The sequence below is a fragment of the Notolabrus celidotus genome, chromosome 12 (assembly GCF_009762535.1).
Source record: "Notolabrus celidotus isolate fNotCel1 chromosome 12, fNotCel1.pri, whole genome shotgun sequence".
Classification (NCBI taxonomy): Eukaryota; Metazoa; Chordata; class Actinopteri; order Labriformes; family Labridae; genus Notolabrus; species Notolabrus celidotus.
In genome coordinates this window covers 20,764,085-20,786,581 of record NC_048283.1, presented here as the reverse complement: position 1 = coordinate 20,786,581, position 22,497 = coordinate 20,764,085, and the positions used below count along the sequence as shown (strand labels likewise).

Below are 22,497 nucleotides of genomic sequence, written 5' to 3'. Positions count from 1 at the left end.
TCTAGAGTCAGAGAGGATTTAAGACAAGACAAGACATGCATAACTCATTTATTTATATGCATTTCTTTTAATTTAATAAATAGACTTTAAGTATCACCATATTGCATTCGACATTCATATGCAGGGGGGGCAACACCTTTCCTCTATTATCATGTTGAGCAGTGAGGGTCCACCCAGTGTGATAACTTTACTCACTCCACTCCAGCCTTCTGGATGCTCCACGCATGAAGATAAGAGCAACTGTCACAGCCAACATACAACAGTTCACACACACACATGCATGCATGCTGTACCTCTACAGCCAGTATTTACACTACTGAGGGCATAATGCCCCCTGTTGAGTGTTTACATAATTACTTTATGCAGGTATCAGTAACCATGATAGATAGATAGATAGATAGATAGATAGATAGATAGATAGATAGATAGATAGATAGATAGATAGATAGATAGATAGATAGATAGACAGACAGACAGACAGACAGACAGACAGACAGACAGACAGATAGTCTTTATTTATATGGCACTTTTCAAAACAGGGTTACAAAGTGCTTTAAGAATATGAAAGAAACTAAAAGACAATAAAAGAGAAATGAAAGGAAGTCAATGGAAAAAACAGAAAAAATGAAATGACACAAAGTCAGATGAAAATGATTAAGAAAAGTGGTTAAGACAAAACAATTTTGGAAGACTAAAACAAACCAAAAATAAAAGATTAAAACAATTAAAAGATCAGAAATAGAAAAATAGAAAAAAGTAAAAGAAGAAAAAAAATTAAAACCTGTCAGTGATACTGCCTGAAAAATAATAAAAACATAGATAGATAGATAGATAGATAGATAGATAGATAGATAGATAGATAGATAGATAGATAGATAGATAGATAGATAGATAGATAGATAGATAGATAGATAGATAGATGTGAAATTGTTACTGCTGATATGATTAATGGAACTGAACAATGGAGCTGATATCAACCCTCAGTGGGAGCAGTGTGTCCCATTGTGTTTGACCAGGAAGAGAGCACTCCTCTGCGGGTAGGACAACGACAGCCCTCAGTGGGAGCTTGAGCTCTTCGCTTTAACATCAACTTGTCTGTCTTTAATATGCCTTTAATATGGCTGATGCGGGTCCATTTCTAACTTCTTGTATTATTTTCTACCTATCGATCGGTGCCGCGTTATTTCAGATCCTTGAGGAGCCCAACTGGAAATCAGCCAGAGACAAATACATCCTGCAAAAGGACAACATTTTGAAGAAATATGACTGCTTAACCAAAGAAGGTCTGGATGAGATTTTGGAGGTATGAAGCCTATCTATAGGTCTATCTGATTCTAATCGTCTCACAGATACAAAAAAACCCCCAAAAAACATGGGTGTTAAAGATGAATTGTATTTTCTACTTACATTTGCCTCAAGTGAGTAAAACAGCGGACAATAAAGCTCACGTTAATGTCACAAGTTCCTAGATAAAAGTTATGAACTGTTTCATTACAGTGTATTTCTATAACAGTATTATCTTTAAGCTACTTAACTTTACTTGAAGTTTTGCTATCTTTTAACACGGCAATACACCTGGGAACCTGTTTTTCTAGCTCTCAGGTAGCCATACAGTAAACAGGCATCAATCTGGCTGAAGTAGCCTACACCGTGTCACAGTAAAAAACACCGAAAAGTTGAAGTTGAATTGTACATATGCTACAAGAAAGTAAGCATTTAAAATGTTCAAAACTGGTGTACCGAGCATGACGGAGCATGTTCCCCTTCCCACATGAATATTTGCGTAAGGTGTGTTCCTTTGTAATGGCTGCTTTACCTGTAACTTTTCACAACATTAAATAAAGCTACGATATGAAAGTTTTCCGTGCTCTTTTTCATAAGTATTTAGTCATGAAAGTGGTGGCAAGAATGTGTGAACTGATTTCGTTGAGACAGATTTTCTGTGTACCCTCGCAGGTAGTGTCGGAAGCCGCAGGCCAAGGTGTGACCATTACCGGAGAAATCCATCGAAACACATGGGACTGGGTTAACTCTGTCATCTTTGCTTCCACCATTGTCACCACCATAGGTATGTATGAGATCGACAGATTAGGCCTATCTGGAACTAACTTTAAAAATATATATAGCCTAGCCTATAATTCACCTTTTATTGTTTTCAAAACAGGTAACACCAAATTCAAAAGAAAAAACAAAATACCCCAATAATACAGAAACAAAATACATTTTCACATAAAAAGAAGGTGTAAGGCCATTGACAGAAGAAAGGCAAAAACAATACACAACAAAAAGCAATAAAAACACTAAATCTTCACAGGGAAAGCACTGCGATCAGTGCATTGTGATTAGCCTGCTCACATACTCCTATTACAATCGGAAACATGGCAAAGTTAGCTATTTGATATTGTATTCATGAAGGGATATGTCCAAAAATATGTCATGTCTGTTGTTTAATTTAAGAATGAGTTTTTCATTATTGGCTATTGTGGTAATTTCTCCCAGCCATTCATTAAAAGGGATGTTATTGTAACTAACTCTTAGCACTTTTTTATTTACGTTTTATAATGAAGTGATTTACTTCACAATAGGCAAGGCAAGGCAAGGCAGCTTTATTTGTACAGCACATTTCATATACGAGGGCAACTCAATGTGCTTTACATTAAAACATTAAAAGCATTGGAAACATTCAGACAGGCATAAAATAACATAATTAAAATGACAAATATAATAAAACAGAAACGAAAAGGAAAATTAGAAAAATATTAAAAGTAAATTAAAAAATTGCATTTAAAGTGAGTTAAAATAAGCTAAGATAGGAAGGCAGTGGCAAATAAAAAAGTCTTAATCTTGGATTTAAAAGAGGTGAGAGTTGGAGCGGACCTACAGCTTTCAGGGAGTGTGTTCCAGATATGTGGTGCATAATGACTAAACGCTGCTTCACCATGTTTCGTTCTGACTCTAGGGACTGAAAGCAGACCAGTACCTGATGACCTCAGAGGTCGAGGTGGTTCATAAAGTAGTAGCAGATCAGCAATGTATTTTGGGCAAAAACCATTCAGTGCTTTATAAATCATCAGTAGGATTTTAAAATCTATTCTCTGACAGACAGGAAGCCAGTGTAGAGATCGAAGAACTGGAGTGATGTGGTCTACTTTGTTGGTCCTTGTTAGGACTCGAGCAGCAGCATTCTGTATGAGCTGCAGTCGTCTGGTGGACTTCTTAGGGAGTCCTGTAAAGACACCTTTACAGTAGTCTTGTCTGCTAAAGATAAATGCAAGACATGTCATAAAATAAAAACATATTTAATAATTTTCAGATCATAAAATCAGGAAGGAAAGCCTAAAATATGCTATCCCAGCTTAAAAACAAAATAATTATGGGACACTCACCATTCATAAGGCCAAAAGAGCATATGTATAAACCTACTTATTTCTCATACCTTCAATCAATTAGTCAATCTTGATTTGTATAGCGCCAAATCACAACTCGGGACGCTTTTAATGAACAAAGACCCAACATCAAGACAGGATAAGATCAAGTCCCCTCTAAAGACAGGATTCAGTCTTATCTCATCTTAATCCACCATGGGCATTGCACCTCAAAGTATTTAGCTAGTTACAGCGGCAAGGAAAAACTTAATTTTAACAGGCAGAAACCTTGAGCAGAACCAGACTCATGTTAGAGAGCCATCTGCCATAAATACCTTGCATTGTTGTTCCACAATCTCTCTCTCTCTCTCTCTCTCTCATTCTCAACCTGGCAGGTTTTGGTAATGTTGCTCCCAAGACTCAAGGCGGCCGTATTTTCTGCATCCTGTATGGTCTGTGTGGGATCCCTCTGTGTCTTGTTTGGATCAGTCAGCTTGGTTCTTTCTTTGGAGACCGAGCCAAACGTCTGTCTGGGATTCTGATCCGTAAGGGCGTCACAGTGGTAAGAGGGATCTCTTTAAACGTTGTGTTGTCTTTCTAAATATTTTACATTAGTGTGACTCCATCAAGTTGTGTGAATATAACATGCTGATGTTGTTTGTTTCCCTCCTGTCAGAAAAGGGTCCAATTAATCTGCACAGCATTGTTCCTGTTATGGGGGCTGTTTGTGCACCTGTTGTTTCCTCCGTTAGTTTTCATGTCTGTGGAAGGATGGAGCTACCTGGAAGGCCTCTACTACTCTTTCATCACTCTCACAACGGTTGGTTTTGGAGATTATGTGGCAGGTAGGTTTTATTTACGGCATGTCTTAACTCTTTTTTTTTTTTATCTTACTCCAATGTTTCTCTGTTATATAAGTATTCTTGTAATAGTCATGTCTGTGCATGGACTCTCGTTTCAGGGGTAAATCCAAACATAGACTACCCAAGACTGTACCGAGTGTTTGCAGAGTTGTGGATCTACATGGGTCTGGCCTGGCTGTCTCTCTTCTTCAGCTGGAATGTCCACATGGTTGTGGAAGCTCACAAGGTGTTTAAGAAGAAAAGACACAAGCACAGACACCCCTTTGATGAGGATCCCCCATCTGTGGAGGACAAGCCAAATCTGGATATAAAACCAACCTGTATTGACATCTTTGACTTCCCAGAGGATGCCGATTACAGCACGATCATCAGGGAGATTGGAGCCTCAGCACAAAAAAGAAAGCCTGATGAAAATATAAATCGTTCCAAGAGCTGCAGCGACATCTTGGGCCACAACATCCAGACCTTGGAGCACTCGCCTCGGCACAAGCGCTTGATCAGTATCAGTGACGTGTTCATTAACGCAAAGGCTAAAGTGGACAAAGACGGACAAAAGGATGTGGGTGTGCCAGAACAAGAAAGCAACAAAGATCCTGATCCTGCAGAGGGTGTGAGGATGGATCAAGATGAGAACAAGAACGGTTCTGTGTTTTTGTTTGAAACAGAAGGTATACATGTCACATTACCTGATGAACCTAGCCCGCCTCAGCAAAAAAGCATGATCAGTATCAGTGACGTGTTTATTAATCCAAAGGCTAAAGTGGACAAAGATGAACAAAAAGATGTGGATGTGCTAGAACAAGAAAGCAACAAATATCCTGATCCTGCAGAGGGTGTGAGGATGGATCAAGATGAGAACAAGGACGGTTCTGTGTTTTTGCCTGAAACTGAAAGTTTAGATGTCACATTACCTGATAAAGCTGCAGCAGAAGAAGAAAGCGTGCAGCATCCTGACGGTGGTGGGACAAGATTTACAATATCAAAGGTTGAAGAGAGACATTAAAGAAGAGAAAGGGTGAAAGAACTACTTTAAACATTTCTTCACCTTAATGAAATGTTGGCACCAGTCAGGCTGTGTTATTTTAATTAAAAGTGTTGTTATTACTGTAAATTATTAAGGAACAAAGAGAGTTTAGAGAAAATGATACTTGTATTATCTAATCATGAAATTCCCTGATGATTTAATGATGCCTGAATGTAATAAATAAGCATCTAACCTGAACAAAAATGTACAAACGCCCAACATTTGGCTGAATTCCTTAAGATCAGGTTCTTTAAATTTGCTCATGTGCAAAGATGGGTAAACTAGTGGCACCTTTTTTTTTTCTTTGCCTAATTTCCACTGTGACACAAATCCACTCCCATTGTTCATCTCCTGTCCAACAGGGGGTAGTAAAAAGGGTCTGAACTGGATTCTATAGGTGCCATAAATACACCTTTAGAACACCTTTAAGACTTCATAGGACACTGGCCCAATCTCAATGTCCTCCCTAAGCCCTGAGCCCTTCTTTACTTAATTAACGTCACCTGGAAAGTCATTCAGGGCAGGAGGCTGTAAGGGCTCAAAACTGTATAACTGGAAATGGGACAGTATTTTGCCATTTCTCCCATAACCTGCATGACGTCATGGAGATCACCTTAGCGGCATGAGGAATTTTTATTGCACAATTTTTACTTTCCTCAAATTCAAGGCGCTTCAGGGACGGACTGACTGCCATGTGATCCAGGCTTTGACCGTACAGAATGCTTAACCATACAATTTAAAATATGATTTATAATATAAATATATAACTATAGGCTAAATACATAAATTATGCTGTATATGTGGGTAGATTAATATTTAGGCTGATTAAGGCTGTTTTCTAAATGTATACTTACAGGCAAACTACTTTGTAACGCAACATTGGTTGCATCTTCCTGCTTCTTGTTTACTATCTCTCTTTTTTAAATTTCCTGTTATGGTGTTTGTTTACCCTTCAATGCTCGCTGGCTTCCCCTGGGAATCCCGTGTTTCATGTCACAATGCTATGAACTATGGGTAATTACCTTTCGCTAAGTCTGCAAAAATGCCCAATTATGGACAGGGGGCATAAAGGGCTCAAAGAGTCTGTAAGAGATTCCTCACACACTTGAAGGTTTGACAGTGAGACATCCCTAGCCTCATGGACTAAGTGGGAACGTGCCTCATAGTCAGTGAGTGTGTGAGTGTGGACATTGAGATTGGGCCTCTAAGACTGTACAGAGACCAACAATCACAAACTGAAGGGAGAAACTTCACTGTGTAGCTGGTGATGGATAGGTAGTTAAAATAGCACTCTACCTAGTGGCTAAAAAGAAAATATTAGAAGTTATGACATCAACAGTAAGAATCTAGTTGCAATATCAGTCTGAACATGTATTAAACAGTTGGCTGTTATATAGAAGTGTGAAGTGTAAGGCATTAACACTTTTTAAATACACTACCCCATATGAACTATGACTGTACTGTAAAGTGCTCCTGCTTTAAAATGACCATTTTATTCACCTTTTTCATGCATTAGCCAAACTCAATGAACCACATTGGGTGATTAATCTTTTTTTTTTGAAAATGGAAAATCCAGGCTTTAATTTTGTGATTCTTGACAACATTTCTGTTTGAAAACAGATAATCATGTATAATCATAGCTAAAGAATGCACAGATTACTTCAATTTACAGTACAAGGCTTTTTGGAAAACACTGCCAATCAGCAGCTTTCCCTCGAAGGGGGCTGCTACACTGGAGGCCATGAGCTCGTGTCCATTATCAGCGTACTCCTGGCTCACCACAGGCTGCTCCGAGTGAATGTTCTTGATCAGGATGACCTAGAGGAAACACATATAAAAGTAACAAACACATTTAGATAACAATGCTCATGTAAGATATCAGTTTTAAAAAGATGCAACAAAACCACTGACCTCTGAGCCAGGAGGATCTTCAGAGTTAAAGCCGGCCAGCTTCATGCCATTTGGATGACAACCCAGCCATAAGTCACCTGTCCTGTGGTCCACCTCGATGTTATCACAGAGAGACCCCACAGCTACAGACTAGATGGATACATCACATACACAAATTAAACTACTGTAGATTTACTCTAGTTCTGGAAAAAGCCCTGGAAATGTGACGTTAAAAGTAGTTTGTCATTTTTGTTAGTATGCATTGCCTTTTTGTTTTTGTATCAAGAGAAAGATGAAAGGATCAATACCTCTGTCACATCTTTACTGTAAATATAAAGCTACAGCTAGCAGAAAACCCCAAAACAGAGGCAGTTCTCATCTGGCTCTGTCAAATCTTACAATATACACCTTGGAAAATGTTGATGTTCACTTATTAACTTGAAGAATTTCAGGATGTACAAGTTGGTTACTGTATGATTGGCTTAGCTAACTGGCAACAAATCATTTAATTTCATATTTTGTCTGAGGTCAGGAAATAAGACCACACTGCTTTACCTTTATAAATGTCAGTTGTTCTCCTTCTTTTCTCTCAAAAACATCTATGTCATGATCTATGATATCAGAAACATAAATGTACCTGCAAAAAAAGAGAATTCCTGTTGTATTAATTCAGCATTTCATTGCAAATGTGTTGTCTGTGGTAATTCATACAGTTTTTAAAAATGAATGTGCATGACTGAGATGAAGTGAGGTTCACCGTTTGTCAGGAGAAATGTTGATGCCGTTTGCAGACATGAAGCTGTTGGCTGCCACCCTCACTTCCTTTGGACTGTAGTACACCACATCACACCATGGAAAACCCAGGACGATGGTCAGAAAGTGAAGCACATCATTGGGAAAGGAGTGATCATTTGTGGCATAGAAGCTCTCTACTCCGACGGCGACAATGTCATTCACACTGAAAGACAAAGAATAGAAGAAGAAAAGAAAACAGGTGGAGTTTAAAGACACTGAAGTTTAAATCGTACTGTACTTACCTGTGGAGAAGGGGGTGGGTGATTGTTTTCAGGTGCACAAGTGTGTTCTCCTCAATAAAATGAAAGATCTCTATTTGGCTTTTGTGCTGAGGGTGATTGACCACAAACAGGTACACAGAGTCATCTGGAAAACAAGCAGCAGTATACTTATTATTCATTACTAATTATGATTAGCATTATTTTCATATTCAACCTTTAGAATAAAAACATCATACACATTTTTCACCTGAAGTAAGAGTAACATTGCTCTTCAAAATGTTTAAGTCAAAGTTTAAACTTGAGCTATCTATACTTGCATACCATTTATTTATTTATTTATTTATTACTTAAACATGGAATACATTAGATATCAGCACTGTTTGTCATGTATGATTCACACTCTGGAACAAGTCAGGTGTTGAAGTGTGCATTCTTTTTAGGAATAGTCAAAACCATCTGTTGGGATGAGTTTATAGTGATCCCTGCTTCACAGTATAAGCCTCCCCTGTGTTTTCAATCTTCACATGTGAAACATCATCAAAAAAAGTGTTGAATTGGCATTTTTTGCTAATTTAAGAAAGGTGTGGCATGGTAGTAAATAATCTCCAGTGACAAACAAAAAACATTGCATCACACACTGCATTCCTGTCACGCTCTGGTATGTGTAAAGCAAATTCAAACTCCACCCCTGCCTCTAAAACCTTCTGTAAGGAGAATCTACTGAAGTAAATTTGTTAAATGTGAAATGCAGGAAAGTGTATGAAGTAAATAACCGCAAAATGACTTTTATGTACATTTGAAGTATTCTTAAACAATGATTTATTTCAGATAAATACTATTTTTTTTTTAATCTTGTGTGTTATTATATTGTGCAGATGTTAATTAACTGTAAGTGGAATCATTGCCACAAGAATTTTAACTTGTGCGCTCAAGAGTAAATCACCTTATCACTGCATTTGACCTTAGGGGTTACCTTTCATAGTATACTGTATGTAGGGTTTCTTATTTATTTATTTATTTTTAAAGGCGTCCAAAAAGTATTTTTTGATGCAAAGAATTTTTTGCAACTTCTGCAATTTTTGTAACTTTGTTAAAATTTTTTGGCACCATTCACCAACTAGACTCAGTATACAAGCTTAACCCACAGTTCCTGAATCAGCCTTTGAAAATTTAAATATGTGAACACATCAGCAGTTTTTAATCAATGTTGAAATGAGCAGTTATTTTCACACAGGGATGATTATTATGCTTAGAAGCTGTTTTCTTTTCACGGTTTTTGCACTTGATTTGTACTCTACCTGCTTCATCAGTGTACACACTGATGCCATGAGGGTTAAAAGAGCTGAGGTCCAGCTCTCCTTTGATTTGTAGCTCCACTGGATTTGGTTTTGGATGCAGCAGATCCAAAATGTACAACTTTCCAGGTTCATCAGAGAATGAAGGTACTCCAGGGTATTTTAACCCCTGAGTGGAAAACACAGTATGTAAGATGTATGTGATGGGATTCATCTTGCTTTATTTATCACACAAATATAATTTCCTGAATGATGTTAACTACAAACATTAGTAGTCATGAGGAATTAAAAGTACTAGTCTATAATTTAATAGAGAAAGGAGGATTATTCATGGAAAATGCATAAACACATTGGAAAAAAAGTATGTGTATGCTCGAATGTAAAAAAACATACTGTGCTTATGAAGGCAAGTCCGTCTTTTAGTATTGTGATATCCTCCGATCCATATTCTGTACATGGCAAAGTACAAGTTGTTATACCTTTACTTCTTAATTCTACGTCCCTACCATAAAAGCACTACTGACACTTGACCCACTGTTAGAAAACTGGACTTCAAACTCTTGTTGTGATTACATTTTAAATATTAACGATCAAAGTTCAAAAAGTGTTTCAATCAAATGACTTTTTTGACGAAGAAAACCCCAAAATGAACTCACTGACATGTACCCAAAGGCAAGAGTGCCTACCTATATTCTTCAGATGTTGACAATTGAGGTGTTTCACAGTCACTTCTCTGGAAGCAAGGGTGATCTCCCTGAAAATCAAACATCACAAAGCCTTTGACTGCACAACAAGACCAGGACCAGCAAGTCTACTGGACCATGAAGTCATGAAGTCTTCACTTCCTTCACACAGATATTGATCTTTTACTTTGTTGTTGTATACAATACATCTCAACTTGTAAAGGCAAACAGGTTAACATCTACTATTCCTCCTTATTTGGCATCTAATTTGCTCCTTCAGATACTTACTTTAATTTTAGGAGTCTGAGTCCAATAAAAGCTGCAACAGCAGCAACAAGAGCTGCAACCAGTGCTTTCCTCATGGCAGCCATTAAAAATCAAAGGTTAACCACATGGTTACCAAGGAACACTTCCTGGATGCATTTACAGAGATTCAACATAGATGGAGCCAGATTGCCTCTACCTTTATTTTCTGCTAGATAATTAAGGTGCATCAAAAATAATGAGAATAACATGAAAAGTTCATTATTTTCTGTTTAAGAAAGTAAAAATGTAATATATTCTAGACTCATTGCATGTAAATTAAAATCATTCAAGATTTTTTTTATTTTAATGTTGGTAATTGTGACTAAAAAGCTAAAAAATATCTCAAAATATGAAATTATTGTTATTCAAATATGTTTTAGTAAATCTTTATTTGAACAGAAAAATACTAAATATCTCTTGGTATAGTCCAGTACAGGCAACCACAAGCATGAGGAAGACTGATGACTTGACAATAGACCAGGAGACGATCATCACCTCCTGAAGGAGAGTAAGGCATGGAAGATCATTCACTTATTCACACATATTTCACACACTGATGCCAGAGGCTGCTATAGTAAGGGACCATTGGTATTCACTAATCTTGTTCAAACTTGTTCACACACACCGACTGTGTCATTGGGAATTTGGGGTTCAGTGGTTTGCCTGAGGATGACTCAGCATGTGACTGCATGAGCTGGGATTGAACCGCCAATCATCCAATGGCGCCATCCAATTGAGCCACATGCTTCCATCTGCTGACAAGCTTTATGGAGGCATAGCACCTGCGCACAATGCTAAAACTACTACCAAATGGTATCCTGTTTCATTGGCCAGCCAACTTCATCTTGACCTGAATCCCACAGAGAATCTATCATATTTAGGTTGTCAAGAGGAAGATGAGAAACACCAGACCCAAAAATACAGCTGAAGCTGAAGGACACTATCAAAGCAACTTGGGCTTCAATAGCACCTCAACAGTGCCACAGACTGATCGCCTCCATGCCAGGCCATGCCACATTCATGCAGTAGTTTTTGGTAAAGGAGCACTAACTGAAGCACATTGTGTACAGACTTTCAGAAGGTGGACATTTATGTATTTTAGATAATTTTCTTGAGCACTTTGAGGACAATATCTTAATATTTGAGACACTGGATTTCTTGTTAATTAATTTAATTATCATAATGGGCTTGACATATTTAATTTTGCATCTCAAAAACATACATGGCAGTAAGATTTTAAGAACTACACTAAAAAAAGAACTTATTCATTATATTCTAGTTTATTGAGATGCACCTGTATCATGTGGATTATATTGTGGATGTTTTGAATTAGCATAACATTGACTTCAATTAAAACTTCTCTGTCAGCAGCAGATATTGACCGTGGTATGATTTGGTTGTTTCACATCACACTCAATGGGTTTAACCACACCTTAGCATAGTCAACAAGTAGGGATAAATAAAAACATGACAAACAACTGACTTAAAGAAACATGTGATAGTAAGCCAGTTAGGACTTCATTTGAATTATATGAATACTGTCCTGTTAATTCTGAGAGGTGTGAAGAGGGTAAGGAATAATGGCAGAGAGCCAGACAGACAAGAAGTTCTTGTGGCCACAAAAACAAAATCCAACTTGTATAACTTGATTTACAGACATGTTAGCCAAGTGTGGAAATCCAGTCTTTCATGAGCACAAGATCGGTATGCAGGGATTTTGTTCAGTCATTCATCTGGAATGGGCTACAGGACAAACTACAGCCAGCATGACATTTTTCACAGTTTTATTGAAGATCACAAATCTAGAATGGTGATTTCTAACTTGAACTTTAAACATGTAAAAACAAATCCGAACAGTGCATGTTTAAATATATCCTTTATCAGGTGACCCAGAAAAAGTATTGATTAACAAAAAACAATCACATCAGGGTTTACATGTTTGGTCAAAAACATTGTGTAACAGACAGATTTACTAAACTGAAGCAAACAACTACTCCCTTCCACTCTTCCCTTGTAAATGCTGTTTCATAACAAATATTTCAGGGAAGAAAAAAAAAATTCTATTGATAAGGTGTGAAGACAAATCCTGATTGGATCTATGGCACCCCTTTGTAAACCACTTCAATAATAACACCATCACCTTCCTTCAACCAGCCTGCTTAAAACACCGTACTCCTATATAACATTGAGTTGAACAAAACCCTGTCCACGTTCTTGAATCATGTCTTTTTTATTCTTTTCTGTTCCCTTCTGCAACAATTAAAGCTCTTCAAGCCAATCCTTAAATTTTCACATTGTCTTTATATCTGCAAAAATAAAACCTTTTTCCAGTTTTCACCTACGTATATATCATACTTTCCAAGCCCAAATGGAAGATATGCTAATAGAAAATTAATCTATAACTTTTGTTTAGAGATTCATGTATCTTGTCAGATTAACAACTTCAGTGTTTGCACCACTTTTAAATTTGCAGCTGCAACCCAGAGCTGAGATAAATACCAACTTTCTATTTTCCTGCAGCTCAGTCCAGTGAATCTGAAGCCTCTTACACTAGCTTACATTTTTTTCTTCTAGTACCTGTGTCTGGTACAGCATTTTGAGCTGTAATATCTATGTTTATCATCATTCAAATCCCACTCAGAGCCTTCCTGAGTGGCAGATCTTTATTTCCTATTTTTAGCAGGTGTTTTGATTAACTTATTAAACTCTAGTTCAGATCACAGCACATAGCTTTATGGAACACAGTGCCAATGAGCAATTTCCCATTGTAGGAAGCTGCCACAGAGGAGCCCATGATCACATGGCCATCGTCAGCGTAAACCTGGGTCACCAATGGCTGGTCGGAGTGAATGTTCTGGATGCGGATGACCTATGATGACAGAGTTTTACAGAGATGAGAGAGTGTAAATGGACAGATAGGTTTTTAAACTATGAAAAGAAGAGCAGGTTCAGAGAAATAGACTGGATATGGTCAAACCTCAGATCCAGGTGGGTCGTTGGGGTCAAACATCAAAACCTTCAATCCATTAGGGTGGCAGCCTATCCACAGGTCTCCAGTTTCAGGGTCCACTTCGATGTTGTCACCGAGTGACCCGATAGTCACGGACTGGTGAGGTGTTGCAAACAGTTTTATGTCAGTGCAAAGACCTTAAAATATAATGCCAGCATGACCTGATTGTGTGCTTATTTTCCCTTCTGTCTGGAGTCTGTGTAAACAACTTTTACGTCATTAAATCAACATTACATGAAGAACATGTGCTAGCTGTGCATTATCTTATTTAAACAAATAAAGGAGGTTATTTTCATAAAGATCTGGGAAGCACTATTCAACTTAATTGTACTAAAGAAGTTCAGATCTTTAGTTAATCAAATCATTATTAGTTATACCATCATATTTAATACCCTCCCTTCATTCTGTGAAGCATTAATTTCAATTGCTTATTCGACATCTCAATCTTAAAATAAAGATAAATTGATGCCTTAAAGGTATGGTCCAATAAATCAGTATACTTATTTAGAACAGTATACCCCTCTAGAATGCTACACTCCCAGCATGCAGGCCTGCTTGTCGTACCTTAAGTCTCTAAAAGTAGTATGGGAGGTAGAACCTTCAGTTATCAGGCCCCTCTCCATTGGAATCATCTACCAGTCAGGGTCCAGGAGGCCGACACCTTTTCTACTTTTAAGATTAGGCTTAACTTTCCCTTTTTGATAAAGCTTGTAGTTAGAGCGGGCTCAGGTTTGGACCAGATCTTGTTATGATGTTGTTATAGGCTTAGATTGCCGGGGGAACTGGCACATTGATGCACTGAGATCCTAACTCAACCCCCCATCACTTACTTTAACTCTCGCTGTCCCGTTGAAAGTTACTAACTATAGACCTTTCTGCAATCCCTGAGCTCCATTGTCTCGTAGGTTCCTCTGAGTCACTGCCGTAGACGTCCTGCCACTACTACTACTACTATCCGTCTCATTACTATCTCTCTCTCTCTCTCTCATTCTCCTCTATCACTCTTTCCAACCCAAACTCAGTCGAGGCAGATTGCTGTCTAACATGAGTCTAGTTCTGCTCGAGGTTTCTGCCTGTTAAAAAGACGTTTTTCCTAGCCGCTGTAACTAGCTAAATACTGCGAGGTGCAATGCTCGTGGTGGTATAGCTAAGACAAGATCAAGTCCTGTCTTAAGAGGGGACTGGATCGTATCCCGTCTTGGTGTTGGGCCTTTGTTAATAATTTAACATTGAGTAAAGTCTAGACCTGCTCTGTTTGTAAAAGCATCTTGAGATAACGTTTGTTGTGATTTGGCGCTATACAAATAAAGATTGATTGATTGAACAGTTAGTTACCTTTACAGAAGCCAGTGCATTGTCTTCTTTCCGCTCCAGCACATGCACATTGTGATCAAATAGATCTGCCACATAAACGTACCTTTAAATAAGAAAAGAAACAGAAATGATAGAGTTCACACGGAAGAAAACAATGAACATATGATATGGATAGCGCCCTGCACCTCATTCTTACTTTTCGTCTGGTGAGATATTGATGCCATTTGCAAAGTGATATCCTTCTGAGACCACTTTCACTTCCTCAGGGCTGTAGTACACCACATTAGTCCAAGGCAGACCCAGATAAGGCTCCACTACACCTTTGAGGAATTCACTGGTGAAGTAGCGATCATTGGTTGCATAGAAAGAGTCCACTCCCACTGCAACGATGTCGTTTACACTGGAAAGAAAAGTGGAATTTTATTTTACTTTTGTAATATCTACTTAAATTACAAAAGACATGGTGAATAAATATTGACATAACATTTAAAAGCATGATCATTATATGCCTATGGGGGAATTTTTTATTTGATTTCTTGCTGGGAACTTCAAATGCTGTCATGATGTTGTACTAGTTTGTTCCAGGTTATTGATTCTGACAAATTATCATTTCACTGTTCTTCTTTCTTTTTTTTAAATTATATTTTTCAGCCTTTATTTGACAGGACAGTTGAGCCCGGAGTCGAACCCGCAACCACTGCAACAGGACTATAGCCTCTGTACATGGGGCCCGTGCTTAAACCGATAGGCAAACGGCGCCCCTTTCACTACTTTTCAACTGATCCAAGACCGGAGGGACAGAAATAAACAACAACATTGGAATTCAGACGCTTCCTAGCTTGCACTCCTGTTTGACATTGATTCACAATAAAAGTCTGCCTAAAATTAAAGAATAGCACACTAGCTTGCCAATTTTATGGGCTACTTTAACACTTACTCTATTTCAATTTCTCTTTGATAATGATACAGTGTAGGAGAAGCAAAGTTTGCTCACTAAAATGTCTTACAGGTGACATATCATGCAAAATCGACTTTTTAATGGTTCTCTACCGGAAATATGTTTAAATGGCAATATGTAGCTATGCTAACTAGCGCTAGCACTTATCCATGATAAATAAAAATCATCCACTAGATCTTCAAATCTGCAGACGTGGGGAGTAAAACCGACCTTTGTGTTTATTAAGACAGCCTACAACTAGAATGCCTCCCTCCTAAGCTCCTTGTTAGCACACATGTGTGCAGGGAATGAAAAACGGAGGAGGAGTTCAGTATTATTTTATACAGTCTATGGGCTGAACAAGCTCCGAGCTCTAACTTCCGTTACAGATCGGATGTCGTTGTGACGTATGAAAAACACTGAAAATTGAAACGGCTCGTTTCAGCACACATTTACAGAAAGGTGGAGAAATCAAAACGGGGGCAGAATGGATTTTTTTCATTTTAGGGGGGGGGGGTTGTAGACATGCCAGCGACACATATTTCAGGTAGAGAACCATTAAAAAGCTATTTTGCATAATATGTCACCTTTATTATCAGCAAAAAGGTGATATGTTGACATTAGCTGTTGTCTCTTGGTCGCCAATGACTATCAAATGTGTTGTTGATTTTTGTCCCTCTGGATCTTCACTTCTCATCCATTGTGTTTTGAAAAGTACTGAATTTAAATGATCTGTACATCTGGATATCAGCGGTGCAGCATTACACCAGCACCCCGAGTGTGACATCAGGCGAAAAATGGCCACTTTGTGACTCCAATAATTTGTTTGAAACTAAAAAAGTATTATTCAGTCTGGCTTTTATGTAGGGTTTAACATTTTTATTACTTACTTTTTACTATTACATTGCTTTTAACGTTGTTTTATTCATTTTAACTGTTTATTTGTTTTTGTTCTTTATTTATCGACTCAGTTTGATTGATATTTTTAGCCTTCATTTTATTTCAACTCTTATCCTTACCCTTTTTAAATTTATTTATTTTAACTATTAGTAATCTTAATATTAATTTGATGCTTTAACATATTTTAATTACACATATCTTATTGTTGTCAGTGTGCATTAGTCTCTATTTAAATCCATTTTTGTTTTTTAATATGCCTTGCCATTATTTTATTTCTGCTTCTTTCTTGTTTTCAATCCCAGTGGAGCACTTTGGGTTGCATTTGATTTGTATGAAAGGTGCTATATAAATAGAGTTTGTTTGTTTGTTTGATTGATTGAGAAATTGTTTGATTGTTTGATTGATTGATTGATTGATTTGTTGATTGATTGAGTGATTGTTTGATTTATTTATTTATTTGTTGATTGATTGATTGATTGATTGATTGATTGATTGATTGATTGATTGATTGATTGATTGATTGATTGATTGACTGATTGACTGATTGATTGACCAAATATCTTGATGAAATATACTGCACCTGTAGAGGAGTTCATGCTTGATGGTTTTCAGATGCACCAGCGAGAAGTCATCCTCAACGAATGTGAACAGCTCTACCTGGCTTTTGTGTTCGGGGTGATTTACAACAAAGAGATATATCGTGTCATCTAATAAGAAAAAGGACATGCAAAGAAAAAATATAAAATGTCAATGGGAGTCATGGGTTGTCTTCAAGATAAAAGGTACAAGCATTATATGACAACTTGCTTCCTAAGCAGTGGTGTGTATAATGAAACAAAATCAACAATAAACTCCTACACCCAAGAAGGTGTAACACACTTTGCTAAATTCATTGTAGTTAGAGGATATCCTTTGGGATTATAACAGGTTTATCTGCATAGACATGCACACATGCACACATGCACACATGCACACACACAAACAGGTGTATTATGCAAAAACAGCTAATCATACAAACCATAGATTTAAAATGTCAGTTGAAGTAAAGTTAAACCCTCTAGGTGTCATCTTGTAGAGACTTGTGTGTACCGTGTGAAACCATATGTGTTCTTTTACCGATTGGATTGACATATACGCTGATGCCATGAGGGTTAAATGACTCCAGGTCAAAGTTTCTCGGCATGCGGAGCTCCGATGGCTTTATGGGATTGGGATCATTCATGTCAAGAACATAGATCTTTCCAGGCAGATCTGAGGTTGGCATTCCAGGATACTTCAGACCCTAAGTATATCAAAAAAATACATACCGTATTACCGAGGCATCAAAAACACTGCACACGAAACCGTGACACAATTCCTACAGTGAATACATGCCCCACCTTTTAACAGGAAAATGAGTTTTCTGTTTTTCTGGACAAGCGCACTTCAAGACGAAGCAGATAAACCTGTTCATGCAGTTTAGGAGGGCAGAGGGCATTTTGTTCAATCATAATAGATCAGTGTAGGAGATACATTTGTTTAATGTATGTTGAACATTTTCAAATTAGATTAGAAGAAGGATCACATTTGTAGGCCAAGTATGGGAACTGACACTTGGAGAACTACTTTAATTTGTAGTCTTAATGCACCTACACAGAAATACACATACAAGTAAACACAAACATCAAACTACTCGATCAAGATGAAAGTTGTCACATGCAGCAGAGGAATAATTATGGTATGAATGCCATTTTTAACTTGCTGTCTCTTACTTGTGTTGTCTATTCGTTGTGTACATGTGTTACTCAGTCTATATGTTGCTTCATTTGAATTGTATGCAGCTAGTTTAATGATTGATAGTCATTGTCTGATGCAAATGTGTACAGCTCTGTTACATGTTGTCCTGTTTTGTCTGCTTGTGTCTTCCTTCACATTTCCTTATTGCTGCTTCCTAACTGTCTTGCTCCATGCATTTTATGCCCATGGCCACTTATTCAAAGACGGTCATATCATGTCCTTATGTAGCTTTTAGTCATCTTAAATCGTATGGTGCTATTTGTACTTTACTTTTCTTTCTTTCTTCTTTTTGTTCTTTTTTGTTTGTGTTTTGGTATCTCCTCTCCCTTTTTATTTTTATTTTATTTTTTGTTATTGTTAAATTTTGATCTTTTTAGGGAGCCTTTTTAACATCTGGCAAGGGACTACGGATGTAAACTAGCCTTTTGGCTAATTCTGGCATATTTAAAGAAGTGTTATTGAATGCATGGTCCTTTTAAATTAAAATAAATAAATGTTCTGTTCTCTGTTTTACAAGTTGTGTTTAGTTGCATAGGTCTGAGACCAAAACATTGAACATAGTGCGTTTTACAGAAGCAGATTCTGGTCATTAGGGTGTTTCGATTAACAGATCATGTTTTGCCATTTGCATGATGTGCTGTTTATCAGTACATGCAAAATGTTGGCTGCATCTCAACTCAAATACTTACAGCGCTGATAAAGGCGAGCCCATTGGCAAGGATCGTGATATCCTCGGAGCCATCCTCTGAAAATAGGAAAGTTGCACAGTTACTTTCACTGCGCCCCCTGCAAGTTTTGAATGCATTTTACTTCTAAGCGATACATACCCAGATTTTTCAGTAGGACACAGTTCGGGAGGTGATTCTTGACGAGCTCCCGTGTAGCTAAGGCTCTTTTCCTGCAATGTTTTTAAACACAAGAAGTCACATGAAGGCAGGTGACATCCACAGCACTTTCTCTAAAACACTGCAGAGTTGTTTTCACGGTAGTAGAGTCATTGCCTCTGCTTACCTGAAGTTGACGACCCTCTCTCCAAGTAACGCCGAAAGAGCAGCTATTACAATCGATATCCAGACTAACTTTCCCATTTTGAAGTCTCGACGGAGAGATTTCACCGTCTGCTTTGAACTGTCTGACTACAGCAGCAGACAGACTGCCAGAGCGGGCGCGACCGGTGCTGCCTTCATGAACATAGGAAATTAGGAAACGTGAATCAAAACAGTAACATCTAGCTTTTCATTTGGGGTCATTTATTTTTAGCCCTGGAATGCATTATTAAATTATTATTTTAATCATTACTATTTGAATCATTGCTTTCACATTTATTTATCTTATTGAATTATTTATTTAATTATTTATTGTATTCATCTGATCCTGTTAATGCTACCTTATTTTGAACTTTTCTTTCCTCTATTACTCATTTGATTATTTGTACTATATTAATTTTATTTTATTTTTAAGTATTTTATTTTAATCATGCCTTTTATAATTTTACCATTGCTGTTGTTTTCTGTCTCTCTATTATTCTGTGAAGCACTTTGGGCTGAATGTTTTTATGTATGAAATGTGCTATATAAATATAGTTGAGTTGAGTTAACAAATATTTCTATTGTCACTTCCTCAATCAATCAATCAAGCTTTATTTATATAGCACCTTTCATACAAATCAAATGCAACCCAAAGTGCTTTACAGCGATTGAAAAACGAGAAAGAAGCAGAAATGAAACAATGGCAAGACATATTAATAATAATAAGAAAAATAGTAGTAATACAAATTAAAAATAGGAACAACATAATATAAAATAGAGACAATGCACACCAAAAATAAAATATGTGTAATTAAAATAAGTTAAAGCATCAAAATTAAGAATAAAAATAGTTAAAATAAATAGATTTTAAAAGGGTAAGGATAAGAGTTGAAAAATAAAACTGAGGCTAAAAATATCAATAAAACTGAGTAGATAAATAAAATAAATAAATGAATGAATACATAAAATAGATTAAGATAACAGTTAAAATTACTAAAATAATAAAGCAACATTTAAATCAATATTATAGTAAAAGGTAGGTAATAAAATTGTTAAACCCTACATAAAAGCCAGACTGAATAAATACGTTTTTAGTTTACGTTTAAAAGTCTCAATATCTCTATCAGCGCCTTCCTAGCGTTGCTATTTAGCTTTTTGAGGATTGCTAAATTTCTGCATCAAGTACAGGTCTACGAAAACACTAACTTGATGGCATAATTACTTACAATCTTGGAATTTCCAAATTAGTAATAAGGAAATGTTTGTAACCTAAAACTCCACTGATTGTGCAGCTCAGCATGTGTGTCTGTTCATTACAAGATTAAAGATAACAAACATTAACTTTATGCAGAAAACACCCCCGATAAGGCAACTTGAGAGCAAGGATTTTGTAAATGTTTCAGATTTCCAACATGTGAGGAGTACCTGAACACGGCATGACTCTAAACGGTGGGAGGCACCTCACCCAGAGCCAAATACCATCCACAAGCAGCTGTAATGCGCCAGTTTCAATTGTCTGCAGTACAGTTCTGGGTTTAGTGTGCTCAATACATTAATATATAAGTTTTATAGCATTGTTGTATTCAGTTCAGGTTTAGGTCCTAGAGGATGAGTGTCTCGAGTAGTATTTCTCGTGTGTTAGCACACTTGTAATCTGTTAGTTTCCCCCCTCTATAATACGTCTGGGATTAACCTCGGAGTGTAGGGCAGAGGTTCCCAAAATGGGGGTCCGGACCCCCTGGGGGTTCGCGAGACACAAATAGGGGGGTCGTGAGATGTCTTCCAGAATGTATTTTTTTAAAGTTATCTCAAATAAGAACATTTTACCCATTATAGTAAAGAATATCGCCAAAAAGAGTAGCTAACCTTGAAATAAAATCTTGAAAATAGAAAATGTAATGAGTTTTCTGTCTTTCTTTTTCCAGATGACTCCTAAATTTAGGGTTAGTGAACAGTTAATTATCAAAAGCATCAGTAGTAGTAGGTTAATTCATAAAGGCACAGGAAACACAGCCACATGCTCATATAGGTAGGTTAATTAACTGCAGACCAGCTAAATGAAGCCACATTAAATCACTTTGAGGGACAGTGGGGGTCACAAGTCTTTGGCACCTATATTTTGGGGGTCGTGGGCTGAAAAGTTTAGAAACCCCTGGTGTAGGGCAGAGGTTCCCAACATGAGGGTCAAGACCCCCTGGTTGGCCACGAGACACTGGTGGGAGGGTCGCGATCTGCCTTTCAAAACATTATCAGAATTTAGAATGATCTAAAACTGCATGTTTTATCCATTGTTGAATACAAAATTATGCTTCCTATAGTGTTTGATAAATAAAAAAGAAATGTTTTTTGGATTGGGCTATTGGTTCTTGCATTCAACTCAAAGCAATATCGAACAACACAACCACCCCAGGACAATGGGGGTCTGCAGTCTCTGGCAAAACCCTGGTGTAGGGCATTGTTTCATATGCAGCAACCTTCATTCTATCACATTTTCAACATCAAGAACTACTGTTCACTTCATTGATACATCAATCAGCCATAACATCGTACCCACCTGCCTAATATTGTGTATGTCCCCTTCTTGCCAGGTAAGGACCAAAACAACCCTGACCCACGAGATATGGACTTCACTAGGAAGGTGCAGATCTGTAAACAGGGACTACTCCACAAGAACAGCAGTCTTGAGGATGCTCTGATCCAGTCATGTAGGAAGTACAATTTGGCCCACCTCAGAGTTGCTCACAACCTAGTGCCGGCCCATTTTTTCAAGCTAAAGCACAAAATGTTCACTTACTACAGAACATATCCCACCCACTGACAGGTGACGTTGTGACTAGATCATTATGAATGACTTCAGCTGTCAGTGGTCATGATGTTATGGTTGATCTGTGAATGTTGGGTCAGTGTGGTTTGCTGCATTTATATTGTGAATGCATTTCAGGTCGCAACATCTCTGCATAACTTTATCTAACTGTGCAGAAGTTTGAACACAGCAGTTTAATAATTCCCATAACACTGTGTATGTGAGATGTGAGTCAATGATCACAGAGCTAAGGAGCTGTGGAATCCACTTGGGAAACAGTCTTTTGG

General features: G+C 37.4%; 3 protein-coding genes across 5 annotated transcripts; 1 reads left to right on the top strand and 2 right to left on the bottom strand.

Annotated features, from left to right (window-relative positions):
• Positions 1-1,024: 1,024 nt before the first annotated feature.
• Positions 1,025-6,174, top strand: LOC117823117 (potassium channel subfamily K member 5-like). 2 transcript variants are annotated; one of them, XM_034698183.1, is made up of 5 exons: positions 1,025-1,303; positions 1,957-2,068; positions 3,761-3,927; positions 4,042-4,210; positions 4,327-6,174. In XM_034698183.1, the coding sequence occupies exons 1-5, from the start codon at positions 1,118-1,120 to the stop codon at positions 5,229-5,231; spliced, it is 1,539 nt and encodes a 512-aa protein (XP_034554074.1). In that variant the 5' UTR covers positions 1,025-1,117; the 3' UTR covers positions 5,232-6,174. The 2 variants fall into 2 exon arrangements, with proteins under 2 accessions (XP_034554074.1, XP_034554075.1); XM_034698184.1 differs by lacking the exon at positions 1,025-1,303 and adding an exon at positions 1,436-1,788.
• Positions 6,175-6,792: 618 nt separating this feature from the next.
• On the bottom strand, positions 6,793-10,560 carry LOC117822266 (serum paraoxonase/arylesterase 2-like). 2 transcript variants are annotated; one of them, XM_034696900.1, is made up of 9 exons: positions 10,425-10,560; positions 10,140-10,207; positions 9,847-9,902; positions 9,457-9,622; positions 8,180-8,303; positions 7,900-8,100; positions 7,698-7,779; positions 7,164-7,292; positions 6,793-7,070 (listed from the first exon to the last, which is right to left on the bottom strand). In XM_034696900.1, exons 1-9 carry the CDS (start codon positions 10,505-10,507, stop codon positions 6,909-6,911), a joined length of 1,071 nt encoding a protein of 356 aa, XP_034552791.1. In that variant the 5' UTR covers positions 10,508-10,560; the 3' UTR covers positions 6,793-6,908. The 2 variants fall into 2 exon arrangements, with proteins under 2 accessions (XP_034552791.1, XP_034552792.1); XM_034696901.1 differs by lacking the exons at positions 9,457-9,622; positions 9,847-9,902.
• Positions 10,561-12,209: 1,649 nt separating this feature from the next.
• LOC117823301 (serum paraoxonase/arylesterase 2-like) lies at positions 12,210-19,556 on the bottom strand. Its single transcript, XM_034698445.1, has 9 exons — positions 19,391-19,556; positions 19,207-19,277; positions 19,069-19,124; positions 17,720-17,885; positions 17,184-17,310; positions 14,963-15,166; positions 14,788-14,869; positions 13,420-13,548; positions 12,210-13,311 (listed from the first exon to the last, which is right to left on the bottom strand). The coding sequence occupies exons 1-9, from the start codon at positions 19,465-19,467 to the stop codon at positions 13,150-13,152; spliced, it is 1,074 nt and encodes a 357-aa protein (XP_034554336.1). The 5' UTR covers positions 19,468-19,556; the 3' UTR covers positions 12,210-13,149.
• Between the last annotated feature and the right edge of the window lie 2,941 nt (positions 19,557-22,497).

What these genes read in the sequence shown, in the direction of transcription:
- LOC117823117 (XM_034698183.1), top strand. Translation starts at nt 1,118, where the DNA reads ATGGCTGATGCGGGTCCATTTCTAACTTCTTGTATTATTTTCTACCTA. An exon ending in CACCATTGTCACCACCATAG is followed by an intron (nt 2,069 to 3,760) that starts GTATGTATGAGA and finishes TCAACCTGGCAG; the next exon opens with GTTTTGGTAATGTTGCTCCC. An exon ending in TTTTGGAGATTATGTGGCAG is followed by an intron (nt 4,211 to 4,326) that starts GTAGGTTTTATT and finishes CTCTCGTTTCAG; the next exon opens with GGGTAAATCCAAACATAGAC.
- LOC117823301 (XM_034698445.1), bottom strand. Translation starts at nt 19,467, where the DNA reads ATGGGAAAGTTAGTCTGGATATCGATTGTAATAGCTGCTCTTTCGGCG. An exon ending in TGTCCTACTGAAAAATCTGG is followed by an intron (nt 19,125 to 19,206) that starts GTATGTATCGCT and finishes TCCTATTTTCAG; the next exon opens with AGGATGGCTCCGAGGATATC. An exon ending in GGCTCGCCTTTATCAGCGCT is followed by an intron (nt 17,886 to 19,068) that starts GTAAGTATTTGA and finishes TGATATACTTAG; the next exon opens with GGTCTGAAGTATCCTGGAAT.
- LOC117822266 (XM_034696900.1), bottom strand. Translation starts at nt 10,507, where the DNA reads ATGGCTGCCATGAGGAAAGCACTGGTTGCAGCTCTTGTTGCTGCTGTT. An exon ending in CTCAGACTCCTAAAATTAAA is followed by an intron (nt 10,208 to 10,424) that starts GTAAGTATCTGA and finishes TTTGATTTTCAG; the next exon opens with GGAGATCACCCTTGCTTCCA. An exon ending in GACTTGCCTTCATAAGCACA is followed by an intron (nt 9,623 to 9,846) that starts GTATGTTTTTTT and finishes TTTTCCACTCAG; the next exon opens with GGGTTAAAATACCCTGGAGT.